Source organism: Uloborus diversus, chromosome 3 (assembly GCF_026930045.1).
Source record: "Uloborus diversus isolate 005 chromosome 3, Udiv.v.3.1, whole genome shotgun sequence".
Lineage (NCBI taxonomy): Eukaryota > Metazoa > Arthropoda > Arachnida > Araneae > Uloboridae > Uloborus > Uloborus diversus.
Genome location: NC_072733.1, coordinates 124,898,292 through 124,913,455, shown reverse-complemented (window position 1 = coordinate 124,913,455; position 15,164 = coordinate 124,898,292). Strand labels below are relative to the sequence as shown.

The 15,164-nt window shown below is 32.1% G+C and overlaps 1 protein-coding gene across 3 annotated transcripts in view; it reads left to right on the top strand.

Annotated features, from left to right (window-relative positions):
• Positions 1-15,164, top strand: part of LOC129218428 (SEC14-like protein 2) — a 116,723-nt gene that overhangs the window by 88,149 nt on the left and 13,410 nt on the right. For all 3 annotated transcript variants that reach the window (XM_054852686.1, XM_054852685.1, XM_054852684.1), the window contains exons 3-7: positions 340-415; positions 2,356-2,399; positions 5,976-6,035; positions 8,380-8,470; positions 12,450-12,544. In XM_054852686.1, the coding sequence (XP_054708661.1) occupies positions 340-415; positions 2,356-2,399; positions 5,976-6,035; positions 8,380-8,470; positions 12,450-12,544 (366 nt within the window). The remainder of the gene's footprint in view (positions 1-339; positions 416-2,355; positions 2,400-5,975; positions 6,036-8,379; positions 8,471-12,449; positions 12,545-15,164) is intronic.

Below are 15,164 nucleotides of genomic sequence, written 5' to 3'. Positions count from 1 at the left end.
TTATATAGATTTAAATCAACAGTGCGTTTCTTCAATATTTTGAGTTATATCACTTTCTTTACCGGTGTGCGATATGTGTCTTTATGTGTACATGGATGTCACTCGACTGTTTCAATTGTACTTACTCTGCATAAATAAGAAAAAATAGTTTTAAATTTTTCCACTTTAATTCATTGAATTTGGTGGAGGAATATAAATGTGGGGTTGCACAACATCGTCTCATAACTGTTACAAAAAATTACCTCACCAGTTAGGTGTTAAAATGGTATCTGATTTTTTTTTTTTTTTTTTTTTTTTTTTTTTTATGAGAAACTTAACTATTTCACTTTATTATTCTAGTTGAGGAACAGGCTGTCCTCAGAAATGAAGCTTGAGCACAAAAGTGACGATTATCTATTTCTCAGATTTCTTAGAGGTACGTGACAATTTTAGTTCTACGGATTACAATTATTGTTAAATATTTGTTTCTATGTCTATCCCTTTCTCATATGAAATGAACACATTGTGGTAGTTCTAAAAACGGTAGAAATATAAAAGATAATTAAAAATTGCTGTTTTGTTTGCAATTATCCTGGTAAAATGTTACTAGATGTTTCCTTTTCTTTACATTAATGCTAATGAGCTAACGCTGCTAATCAATAGAAGCGCAGTGTTTTTGTAGAACTACACGCGATTTATCTGGAAAATAAAAATAGTATAAGTTATTTTCCAATAGTTAACTTTTTGAATAGTTTAAAATTTGACAAAGTTTCTTAGTAAGTCTCTAATTGTCATTTTTTTATTCGACCACTACGAAACTTTGATAAGTAAACATATAAAAACTATATTTTAATTTCTTCGCCGATACTGATTGATAGTTGACTAATTTGATGTAGTTGACATTTTAAAACATTTTGCGCTATTATTCTTTGGAACGGTATTTTTTTTATTGGCCATTTAAATATTTTGTAATATTTTATGCATGATATACTTTAAACTGTAAAAGTTATAAGTTGAAAACTACTTGCAACTGAAAATACACACTATGAAGCTAAAACACTTTTAAAGACTATATTTTTGACAAGCAATAAGTAAGCTAAGCTGTGCTCTACAATATTTTTAAGTAGAATGCTGAATACTCTAGGTTAAATGTTTTTGTTTATTCTATTTATTCTACTCGAAGGACCTTATTTTTTTATCTTAAACCACGTAGTGCAATCTTTCAAGTTTAAAACTTAATCGCCATTCTCTACACGCAATTGTGTAAAATTAAAAATCAAAATCCTTACGAAATGCAAAACCTTTTAAAACTGGAAATCTAGGTTAATTAATTGGCCCTTTTGTAACGGGGTATGTGTGTCAGTAGAAGTTTCATGTATCTGAAACGCTAATGGTTAAGAATTAACATCGAAGTTCTGTAACTGGAGTGTCAAAGTAATAAACTCTAAATAAGAAAAATAATCAAGTAAGCGAATGCAGAAAAAGTACACTTAAAAATGCATTTTAATCGAAATACATTGCCAAGCTATGTTTTAATATGACCCAAAATTTGCTGAATCTGTTAAAATTAAATACTTTTGAAAGTTAATACTCTGAGGACGCAAATATTTTTTCTCCTTTGACACATTTGAGTCATTTTGCTGATCTGTCTTCCTCGAGGAAGTGGTACCTGAATGTTTCATACATTTCATCATTGAATTGTTCCTCAGCTTGTATATTTCCTTCTGAATCCGCAAACCATAACTATAAATAGAAACCGGATCTTGATGACGACCCAAAATTCTGTCTTTAAAAATAGCTAAAAATGCAATGTGTCTAAAGGTAATTTAATGGCAGTTCCCACATTCTTCATCTGAAAGAAAATGTTTAATCAATAGCATATTTAAATACTCGTTTATTTGCCAGTTAAATGCATTGGTTGAGCGCCTTATTATGCAAATATGGCATATTCTTAAATTGAAGGAAACTAGCGCAAAATATCTTTTTAACGATGAAAATCTCACATTTAGAGATGTACAAAAGCTTGATGCATGCCGTTTAATGTAATGTTAGATGTCTTAGCATTTCTCAGAAACAAAGTAAACTCCACCCTCATCGAAGTCTTGTTTTTCCTAATTGGCTTCAATGTACTAATTTGTCTTTCGATACTTTGTTTAAAAAGTATTGTAAACTTGTACTGTTTAAAATTGTGCTACTACTAAACAGTATTTTCACTCGATTCAGTTTCAAATCAAATTATTTTCTAGCAAGTGCAGTTACAATATTCGAGGCAGTGGTAATGTCTCAATGTTTTGAGTGCACTTTAACGTATTAAAACAAGACTTTTCTTTTACATTTTATGCAGAAATTGTATCATGTGCTCGTTTCTCATTTCAGCTCGAGACCACAATCTCAACAAAGCAGAAGACATGCTGAGAAACGTAAGTTACGCTCGATGAATTGTTATATGAAATGTATTAAGTATTTTTAAAAAATGAAAATACATTATCAAAATGCGACAAAAGTAAATCAAGGACAACCCGAAAGTTTTTGCTTCAAAATAAGGTCAATCCGATTCTAAGACCATGGTTTCTGATCTAAGTGAGAATGAAAAGGATTTTATGATGGACAAAACTCGATTTGCCTCATGGATCTTTTATCACACAAAACGGGAATATAAGGATAACACTTATTACGTTTCTATAGATTTATGTTAGTCCTTAACGAGCGTTTATTGCTTTTTCTCAGAGTGCCCATCGCCCTTAATAAATGAACAATGGCAAAAGACTATTTGAATAATCTGTGAGCTCAAAAATTTGTCAATCAACTTTGACGTTTTGCCGATTCAAGGAAAAGAATTCCTTGAAGTCTTAGTGTTTCGTTACGCTATTGAATGTAAATGTTCAATCTCAAACTATTTTTTTAGAAAATGAAATGCACATTTTAAAGATTAAACGCTAGCTTTATATACAGCTCAAAAACATTCGTACGTTAGAGCGGTGAATTCAAACAGTAAACGTATTATGTCGACGCAAAAACTTTCGTTATTGAAGAAAAGAGAAGATTGGATTTGCGTGTTTCGACGTTACAATGAATCCCTTTGTGTATGGTTTCATCTGCCCCCCCCATACGCTTTTACTCACTATTTATCATTTGTGCTTTAGTAACGTTGGATTTCTCGTTTATTGTACTCGTGCAAAGAAGTAAATATTTTCTTCCTATATATTATTCACTATCGAGCAAAATGTATATATGGATATTCTAAACAGGAGTTCGAACACTTGTATGTCAGTTTTTTATATATTTTATTTACCCCATACATTAACGGTGATCGCCGCAATTTAACTATTTTCAACGTTATCTTATACAGATTATGTCAAAAGTGTTGTATTCTTTAATAATTTAACCACATATCATTTTAACTTTCTAATTGAGCGTTGATCTATTAAATATTTTGGTATTAAATTTGGGTACTGGTTTAATTTCTGAAACGATTTGAGCGTCCTTTATCCCTGCGTGTTTTAATGCATAAAAATAATCTTAGAAACAGCTTTTATTTCAACTGAGAGTTGATTAACGTATAAAAGGCAGCGCATAGGGTTCGTGTAACGCACTGTTTATCACTGGCTCATATTGAGCAATCCTATTATGTAATACGAAGATGCGAAGGACTGACACCCCCTCCCCTCCTGAAAAAATTTTTTTGAAACAATCGGCTTGGTTCATTTGTAGTGCAATAAAGCCACTGAATATTAAACGCATCCGGAAGAACTTTTCCTCGTTCAAATGAAAAAAATTAATAGCAGGGGAAGAAACCTAAAAAAAAAGCTTCATAACCTTCCAGGTTTCGTTTCAAGGAAAAACGTGACAAAAAAAAACGTTTTGAGTTGTCGCGTGCTATCCAGTCTCGTGCATCCTTGGAGTGGAACCGGGAATGCGTAATTTAAATAAGCATTAAGAAGTGGCGTAAGTTTTTCTTTTCGCAAACACTAATGTTTCTTTATTAAAGTGCATTTGATGTTGTGCTTTGCAGTATTAACTGTAATTTTGTGGTCGATATTGATGAGGAGGGGAGGGAGGCGTTAAGTGTTTAAGAGCAGTGTGACGCAAGTTCTTGCATGTACGCGCGTTTGCGTAATTGGAAAGATCTGAGCGGTTGCATTGCTGAAGTTTTCCGCATCTAAAAATACCTCTCCTGAGGAAAATCAATCGCAGGTATAACTTAATAACGGTAATGTGTACCAAAAAACTTTAAACTGTGTATTAGTTTGAACTTTCAACTTTTCTTCTTTTTTACGTAAGTGGGGAAGTTTGTGTTGTAACCCATCCTTATATTCAGAAAATTAGAGAAGTAAACAATTTAATGGATTTTGTATTTGCTAATAAAAATACAACTAAAACAGTACCTTAAGTAACGTACAAAGCGATGTAAATCCAAGGGGAAAAGGTCCACAGTGAGACAGTCTTCATTTCTTTTGTCATAGTTTCAGACATAGTAAATCTGAAATCGATATATATCCTAATCGCTTGAAAATTTCATTTTCTTTGGGAATGGAGTGAAAATTGTATGAATAAGCAATTAGGGGAGAACATTTTTAATTTTTACGCCTGAATGTCTAAAGAACGAAACGTAAGCTCTTCCAAATCATCAACATTATACATCTGGAGTTTTTTAACTTACTGAAATTGTTTTCTTTCCTTGATATCAGTCAACTTGAAACAATAAACATTGAACAACAAACCTCATAACCTGGAATTAGTAAGATTTTATGGGGATTCTTTTCGCGGGCTGACAAGTTACCTTGTTCTTCTACTAGGAGAAGCACTGTGGCGCAGCGAGAAAAACTTCAAAGTGGGGATATGGTTAATTTTACTCGTTTTCTACGAGGAAAAAAGAAAATTTACGGTGTTTGGGGGGGGGGGAGTTTTATTCCAAAAAATTCTCCTTCTCCTTGGAAACGCCACGGTCTTCTAGTGTATAACTGTTTTAAATAACAGTTTCTACGTTTACCGCATAATCATGTCGAGAAAGGGATAAATATTTTCTTTCCCACGTCCTTCACTAATGCATCGTCTGGAATCAAATTAATAATTTTTTAGCCTTGAATACCATTTCTCGTAACGCAAAAAGTCTCTAAGTTTTTGGATAAATTTTAACTTTTGTCACGAAATTGTTCTTGTTTTGTTAATGAAATGTCTTCTTTTTTTTTATTCCATTTTACTAACCACATGTGTACTCAAAAAAATCTAACTGATTTTAATAGGTTATGAATTTAGTTTATGGGATCATAAGTTAACAGAGATTTTTTAGCCAAAAAAAAAACTTTCATGTAGCAGGCGAGCTTTTCATGCAGCTCTCTAGTAGCTAATGTTTTAAGATTATATTAAAGATACAAATAAGGTGGTTTTCATTTATTTTTAAAACATTTTACTCATAGGTCTTAGGGGGGAAATGAATTAAATATAAACAGGTTTTTTTTCACTCCGGTGAATACTTCATCAAAATCCTATTCCGAAATAAATTTGTTTAAATTCATTAAAAACATAAGTCCCTATATTTGCAATGAATCGATTGACTTCGTCAATGCAGTATAAGAGTCGCAAGCGAAAGCGTGAATCTTTTTCTCTAATTTTTAACGTTGTTAGATATAAAAAACATTTGATATCTTTGGGAAATAATCTAAAGGTAAATCTTTGCCAGTTCAGTACCGCCGAAGCCAACGAATACGAGATATTAGTTACGTGGCCCAGTTAGATTCCGTAATTATTATTATTATTACTACTTGTTATTAACCAATAACTCTGTCCACTAAGGTATCTCTCGCGGACACAAGCACTCAATATTAAGATAAGAGCTCGTGTAGTTGCCAAATTTCGAAGATGTGCATGCGATTGATTTGCCATGTAATAACAATTTGACTTACATTCTTGAAGTTTAATACTTGACATACTTTTTCTTCAAATTCATTAACCTAAATAAATTATAAACTGTTGTTAAAGCACTTTAACTATTTCAGCATATTCAATGGAGAGAAAAGAATGATATTGATGATATTGAAATGTTTAAGCCTCCAGAGGTATGTAATAAACATTTCATGAAACATTAAACTTAAAATAATTATGTAACTTTTATTGCATGCGAATTTCTTACAAAATTCAGAATTTACGAACTTGAAAAAAACGAAATTACGATTTTTAAAAAATCCTTATTGTTAGCATTTTATTGCACTAATAATCAGTCGAAAACGGTGAAAAGACATTGCTTCTTTATTTTTCAATTTTTTAAAAGAATTTTCAAAAAATGGGGAGGGGATAGTTTAGAGGTCAGAGCATCGGGGATTTGGATTCAAGATCCCTTACAATAAAATAGCCGACGAGTGTATGCCAGCTAAATACTCGGGACCGAAAGTCCCGAGTTCGGTCGCTAGCAGTTATCTTGCATGCAGGGAACTCGAGACTTTTTCTTCCCTTCAGTAAATTGCCTAAGTTTTGGAGGTGAAGACACATCGCCGTTTTATCTTTTGGTGAACCTGGAAATGAAGTTTTCCAGTATTTCGTACTGTCGGTATCAATCTTCGTGGATGTTCACATGAAGAAGTAATATTATTACATTTAAATTCATGTTTAAGTTTCTAATGCAAAATTGACGTCAAAAAATTTTGCTAAAACATTTGTTTAAATTTTATTTTTCTGATTTATATATTTTTATAAAGATAAAATAATGTTACTATTCGCTAAAAAAGCAGAATTATTAGGACGTGGTTCCTCGGTATAAAGCAAGAAACTATCTTTAGACAGTTACATTTCCTCCCTGAAATCTTTTCCAACATTCATACTTTTGGCAACCGAAAAATTAAAACTTACTCAAAGAAAATAAGCACCAAACTTTATTCCAATGGTCCAATGGATATTATCTACTATATTTACATTGGAAGTTTTATAACCTTTTCAAGGCTATCATAGCGCTTGTTTATTACGTGAAAACTATCCACTGTCAAACATACGTACTTCCTTGAGAATGACAATTGAAAAGGTTTTAATCTCTATCTGAATCCGAGGAAAGTAGTGATGTAGAATAGATGAGTGGTAGCTTTATGCGAGCAATATATGGTTAATACAGAGTTCAATGCTTTTCTCAGTCCGTTAATATTTTTTATTTGTATACCAAATACAGTAAAACCTGTGTAAGTTGACAACTTGCGGTGCAGCACTTTGGTGGTCAACTTACAGATGGTACTAATGAAAACTTTATTTTTTTGTCATTTCTTGTCCCATACATTCATTTTTAACTAATTGGAATACTTTGAACTCACTTTCATTGTTTAACATTACTTTAAAACAATATAAAAAAAATGTTGTTTAAATATTTTTAGAGATTATTTACCAGAATGACTCGTAAAGTATCATACAAATTTAAAATTTCTGTGAATCGATCAAAAAAAAAAAAAAAAAAAGCCTCATTACTAATGAAAAACAACTTACTTGATATTAACAATTCCTAAAAATTCATAAGTCAAAAGTTACTCAAATTCTTCATTTGATTTTTTCTTGAACATTTGTAACCATGGTAATCTACTTTTCAACAAAATAACACCTTATTGAAGTTAGGCGCATTTTCTGGGACATAACATCAGCCTAATGTTTTTCGATGGAAACATATAGGATTTTCTAAAATGTCTGGTTATTTATTTGAGGCATAACTGATGAAACCTTTAGTACAATCTAATGCTTTTGCCTAGTGGTCAACTTACAAAGGGTTTTTTACAATACTCCAATCCAAAGCTGGTGTATATTAGAGGTCAAGATAGACAGGTGGTCAAGATAAAGAGGTGGTCAAGTTACAGAGGTTTTCCTTCATTAAATAAGATAGGACTCATTCCGTTCCTGACAAAACCGGTCAACTTAGACAAGTGGTCAACTTACAAAGGTGGTCAACTTTACAGGTTTCACTGTATAATATAAATGTTTTATTTTCCACAATAGAAATTTTTCTTCCGGGTCTTTAGCTGGTATTAATTTTTTTTTTCATCTCTGTTTGAAGAATATAGCCTTTAGTTCTGTTGGAAAATTTCTCTTGGAGATTACAGTCAAATCTGTTTTTGTGTGAAGGATGAAGACCTCAGTAAAAATAAAATTTCTTGGAGGTGGGCGGGAGAATTCATTGGTAGCTCATACAATGCGTTGTTTACAATGCGTTTAAAAATTTGCGGCAGATGGGAGCAGCTATTACAAATGTACCAAAAAACCACAAAATAAAAAAAAGAGCGCATAAAAACAGGTTTGACTAACATTTTTTATTCAATTTGCTTATTTTAGAAAAGTCCTAACTAATGCCTATGTAATGTAAAATGAAAAAGTAAGTGATTTTTATGTATTTTGGAAAGTTCATTCCTTGGAATACCGATCTATTTCAAATTTCAGGTAGCTAAGTATTTTCCCTTGAATTTGCTCGGATATGACAAAACAGGTTCACCAGTTCGTTACCTACCCTTTGGAAACATGGATGCTAAAGGTAATTTTAACTTTTAATGGTTGTGTGTGTGTTTTTTTTTTTTTTTTTTCAATGAATCGTTATCAGTATTTTCTACTTCACTATGAATACTAACTCTGAATCGTATATTATTTGTCCTTTAACGGATGTTGTGATTTCTTGTGTTGTAAGTGGTTAAGTGGGGTGTATGTAGCCACAACATTACATTTCTTTTAAATTCCATGAAACTAAAAGATATTAATGTAGGAAAAGGTTCATTAAATTTTGGATTACTTATTTAAATGAATGCAACTGAAGTAGTAGTACCATAAGTATACATATAAATCTCTCTGTGTAACCATTACAAAACGTTTGAATGGAAAATTAAAATTCTTCTGGGGTGTAAAACACCTCACCTGACCAAGAAACGAAGGGTTAACGTAGTATTTGCTCTTTGCCGTTAATGTGCTATTGTATCCTTTTTCCATTAGCGAAGTCAATGAGCACCGTGATTTGCAAGATTTCGCCACAAACCAAATCTAAATCACAAGGATAGTACGTTATTCGGTCTCAATCTCGTTGGCAAATAACACGATGAGAATGGCAGAGTGAGATTTTTTTTTTACTTAGGCTTAACGACAATTAGGGATGCACCAACTGAAAAGTACCTGTTCTTGAATGTTTGCTAATGTTACCAGCTACATTAGCTACCAGTTTGTTTGGCTCTCTTGGCTCCCTTAAGAGGATTTTCGCCACCAGCTCATGTGATTCCTATTCCGGGCTGATGAGTGCTAAAAAGCACGAAACTGCAGTCCTCGGATGGAATAACTGAGCTGGTTGTGTATTTTAAGTATTTCTGCCTTAGCCCTGGCTTAGGGCGGTAACTTACTACAAAAAAAATTTTCGTTCATAATCTTTTTTCAGTACATTTTTGAATAACCGAGTTTGGTAAGGCGCTCTAATTGCCCAATTTGCCCCTCGGGCGCACAGTGAGGCGTGGGGTATAGTGGGACATTGAGGAAGACATATACAAATTAGCATATTGATGATTTATGACAACATATTACTTTCATAAAATACAGATCGAGATATGCGTAGTACACAAGATATTTGAAAGCAGTTGTTACGATACAAGACAATAGCTACTAACTAAACATAATGCCAGAGTTGAAAAATTATTTGTAAAATAATACAAGTTGATTGTATGTGATTATCTATGCCATCGCTACTCCTGGTGAACGACAGAAAACTGAGCATCGAACCAGGTATAGGTATATTTGTAATTTTCCTGGCTACATGTTTAGCTAGGTGTTATAATTGTGCGACTTTAACTAGCGGGGATATTAAAAACTGTATTTTTCTACCTCAATCACTCTTTTAGAGCTGCTGGGAAGAAGCCAAAGCGGAAGTGATTCGTGAACGGAAAGCGAATGTTTATCAAGCCGCTTTAAGTGAAGTACGTTTTTCGATGCGCAAAAAAAAAAGCTTAAAGCGCGTTTTTTGATGCCATGATTTTTTTCTTTTTTTTTTAACTAATGTAAATTGCATCCCAAAACCGTCAATTTAAATTCTTTTACTAACTTAAACTGTCTCGGGGGGTAAATACGGGGCGAAGCCCAAAAGTAAACCTGCGGAACTTCCAGGGAATTGGGTGCTGCAGAAACCTGCAGCAGGCAAAGGCAAGAAGTCTGCGAAACCCTCGAAGTACACCGCAGAAGGTGGTGTACATCAACCTGACGCAGGAGGTCGAGCCTGGCGCCGATGGCGGCTTATCTAGCCGTCCTGGCGGCTAGTTTGCGAAATATAATTTGATGTAAATAAAGAATGAATAATTAAGTAGCATTAAATGAAATCTTAAAGAATAAGAAAATTGGAATGATAGAAGTTAAAAGATAATAAAAACTTCCTTTTAACCGAGAAAAACATTGGAAGTCTGTTTTTGAACCGCAGCATGTCGTTACTTTGGCAGTTTCAGAGTATTATTACGTATTTGGAAACACAAAAACTCAGAATAATGTATTCAGATAACAATTCAAAAGAAATATTCTTTAGTAATATTCTAACAGTATCAGCAGATAAGTGGGGTACCAAATGCAATCTTTAGATACAGGCGCCCCTCGTATAACGCGGTTTCGATATTACACGGTATCGAATTCGCGACACAGTTTCGATGTTACACGGTGCAAAACTTGAATTTAATACTTCATGTTTTTGATATAACATGAAAGTTATGTTTAAAAAAGATGGAATTTTTCATTTTTGTTTAATACATTCTGTTAATGTTTGATAACTCTTAAGTTTTTACTTTTTTTATGAAACTTGGTTTCAATATAACACGGTACACATCAATTGGTTCACATTATTTCTAAGTCTCGTATTACACGGTTTCGATACAACACGGAACACGGTTTCGATACAACACGATGCATACTGACATGATTTTTACTGCGAGTATGTACGTGATTAATTAGTGTAAATATTAAGTTAGAAAGTTGTTTTTAAAAAGTCTCATATAAAAAGTTTCGATACTACACGGAACGAATTAACCGTGTTATACGAGGGACGCGCCTGTATACGTAAAAATGCCATTGAAAATAGTTTTAAAAAAAAACTTATTAAAATCGATGTCCGTTAAGAATTTCATTAAAATCTTTGTTTCATAATATATTAACTATACATTATTGCAAAATGTTTACTCTATATTGAGGAACAGTAGGACACTTTCCCATCGTATCCACAAAGAAATGTTTTCAGATAGTCGAAATTTTTACAAACTTTATAAATAAAACAAAGAACATTAAATGCATGTAATTAAGCCTCAGTTTTAAATTAGTTCATTGATGTTGATAAAAGGAAAATTAACCTTACATCCATAAAAAATAAAACGTGCATGATTTAGCGAACATTCATAGTAAAAATAAAAAGGGCTACCGCTTCCTTAAAAGATGAAATGTTGCATATTGGCTACTATGCTAAGTGTTACCGTAGAGGTTAACTAAAATATGATTCACTTTATTAGTTTTTAGTATTCGAATTACAGAAACGACTCCATTTGTCCCATTGTACCCTTTTCCCACTGTGCCCCACTCTCCCCTATTCCCGATATTAATTCGTTTTCATGGCATAGGTATTCAAATTAATTATATTGAAAGGATCTGGCTAGAATGTTTAGCTTAGCACGTATTTCAAAGGATAAAAATGATTAATCATCTTCAGAGTAAAAGAGTTATTTTTATCTTTTAACTTGTTAGGTGTTGATTTAGTAACGATTTTATTTAGCGCATCGGAAAAACTGCTTCATCTAACATGAATAACCAATATAAAAGTGAGTTGAGGATTTCCCATATATCTTTTTAAAATGACCATCATTAGGAAAGGTCAAAAGCTTAAATGAACAAGAGTATCCTCTTTACATTTTGACTTTTTGTGCTTAATTTACTTAATCCCTTATTTTACGGTAAGAACTTCCAAGTCCCATCTCCTTTCGCGTTTTTTTTTTTTTTTTTTTTTTTAATGATCTTTCAAAGATACCGTGACTTGAATGTCCAGTTTTCCAAAGTTCATTCAATTGGAAGACGGCAGAAAAAGTTGTTTACCCTTTTGGAAGCTTCTTGGAGTCAAAGAAAACGACAGACAAAATATCCTATTCCGTTGATGATAGAAATTATGAAAGTCTGAAAAAGTGGAGAGAATATTTTTAAATAACTCTGTTGAGAGAGTTTAGCTGAAGATTTTCTCCAAAAATAAGACTCATTGGGTGGATATTAGTTAATTTTTCTGTTAAAAGATGGAGATGAATCTTTACCATCTCTGTTAAAAAAAAAAAAAAAAAAAAAAAACTTTACAATTGCGCCTTGCTGCTAAATTTTCAAATTGTCTATTGCAATTTCTTGAAAAATAAACGACCAAATTGTTTTTAAAAATTCTACAATGAATTCTAATGAGAATGAGTTCATCTCTAAATTTAAATTTATGATAAAATATTGCATCATAAAAAAATTATACTGCTTTCTATTTGCAGGTTTGCTGAAGTCAGCTAAAAAGCATGACTGTGTAAAGTCAGTTGTACAGAAACTGGAAATGGATTCTATTCGTATGAAGGAAATTTCAAAAAAGGTAACTACTGAGTGAAATATTTTATTTTGTACTAGTTTTAAATTAATGTGAAACTACTAAGATTGAAATTCTTCATGCATTCAGTGAGTAATAAACGTCTACTGGAAGCATACACTCATTGATTATTCAAATTAGATTTCATTGGTGAACATTGTAGACGCGTGATTTTAAAAACTGTAATTGGTTGACCAATCTTTAAAAAGGATTTTATTGTTGTCTCAGTATTATTCTATGCATGTTGGTATCGGGTGTGATGTCATTTGCAGTAGAAGTTACTAACTAAATATCGACTATGTACCTAATCAACAGAATTCAGTGCTTTTTTGTAACCGTCGAAAAAACGGAAGAGTTTCTCAAGTTGACCAGGAATATATATAATATGTATGATCACGCATAATTTTTTTCAGAATTGTCCGATTTTTTTTTTGGAAAGTGTATAACCCTGAAGTAGGTCCCATATAAATTTGGAAAAAAAAATCATACCCTAAGAGTGGAAAAGGGAGTGATTTGTTGTTCACTCAGATGTTTTTGATGTTGAGGTGGGTATTCAGAAATCAGTTTTCGAGATATTTGAAGAAATGAGTGTGGATTGAATACTAACAATGGGGAAATGTTGGAATCGGACGTTTCTTTCAGCGGGAACCAAATAAGCAAGCTTGTACAACAAAGCTAACGTACAATAGATGACAAAATGCAAAAAAGAAAATGGCAGTTACTGCCCTTTACCTGCCAAACGGCAGTGTAGACCTCTCAATCTCTGCTATTTGTGATTAGGATTAGTTTTTAGTGCCAGTCGTTTAAAAAATTTTATATTCAGGATTTGTATGAAAAATAGGGTGAAGTTTAGTGATGGTGACACACTATTTTTGAAATATATTTACATTAAAAAGAACGAAATAAAATTTTTTAAATAAAAAATAGAACCGACCTCAAAAACTGCAGCTGGAAATTGCTCTAAAAAGTAAAAAATAATTTCATTCTTTGAATAACATCTATAGTACTTTTTGAACATAATTTTTGAAGTCGACGCAAAAACAGTCGATAAAATCATACTTAAACATAATTCAATTACAAATGTAAATTTTAATTGACATAGGTTCTTCAATAAAAATAGCATACAACATTTTTAACATATTATCAATATAAATATTTCGTTTGAATTTTGACTGATTTTCATGAAAAATGTAAATGAAAAATGGTTACAAATCCTTTTCCCTATCATTTTTGCGCAGACTTCAAAAACTATGTTCAAAAAGTAGTAAAGATGTTGTTTAAAGAATGAAATTATTTTTACTTTTTTAAAGCAATTTCCTTGCTGCAGTTTTTGAAGTTGATTCTAATTTTTTATTTGAAAATTTTTATTTGAAAATTTTTATTTGAAAAAAGAACAATTATAGTGTTAGTTATTCATTGTGAAAATTCAACGGGCTACTAGTTACTGACGTAAATGCGACGGCATACACGAAGCAACTATAGTCAGGTTTGGATAAGTTGACTCCAATCGGCTGAAGCTAAAATGGTTCATTTGTTAAATTAAGAGTGAGGAAAGTCGCTATTTTTTTTTTTTTAACTACGCTTTAACGATTAGCTTGCCAATCGAAGAACTTCATTTTCATTCCAAACATAAATGAGCACATCCAAGGCCATGCATCTTTTTTACCACAGCCAGAATTTTTGATCGACTCAATGAATAATAAAGCGGGTTTTTTTCGCCAAAATAACAAAAAAAAAAGCCAAAGTAAGTATCTTACCTTAAAGTTGATAAAATTTCTATCTGTCCGGTAACCAAATGCATGGGTCACTGAACAAAATAAAAGCTGATCGGCGCGTGCACAAAACAATTGTTCAAGGAAACACTTGGGGACGGAATCCAATCCATTGCTTCATGCGAGGTAATATGTAACACTAATAGTGTTTTTTTTGGCAATTCTAAAACTGAACAATGAATCTGTTGATCGATTGACTGTGGTAATTATATACATATATATATATGGAAACACGGGGCAAGATGACCTTAATTTTTTTTTTTTTTTAATTTTTCACGAGCACCAGAAATGTAAACGGATACTTTGTCATCTGAAACTTAATTTATACAGATATATGATTAACAAGGTTGGAAAGTGAAATTATTCGTCATATTGCTTTAATTCAGCAAAGGATTACCATTTCGTTTAAAATAATATGAAACAAATATATTTGTAATAATGGAGCATCTCGCATGTATAATTACAATTTTTGCCGAATGCCTAATAAAAAACATTACAGTTCGTTGGTGAAAATGTTTTTAGGTAACTAGTACATTAAGATGTGCTAAAAAAATGTGTGATCGTTGGTTTGACCTGAAAGTTTTCAGTGATCTGAAAAATAAGACATTCAATGATTGCAACCGATGAGTAATATTCCGATGAGCTCGTAATATTGCATCATGTAGCAAAGATTTGCGAAAAATCATTTTACTTGATTAGATTGAAACGCAGTCAATTACATGGAACACTGCATGACTGAGATATGCTAATCATTGTTTAAAGCAATTAATGAGATAACTGTAACTTTGAACGTATGAGACTTTATATATCTTGATCAAAAATTAACTTTGTAGAATCTTTAAGCAATAAATACT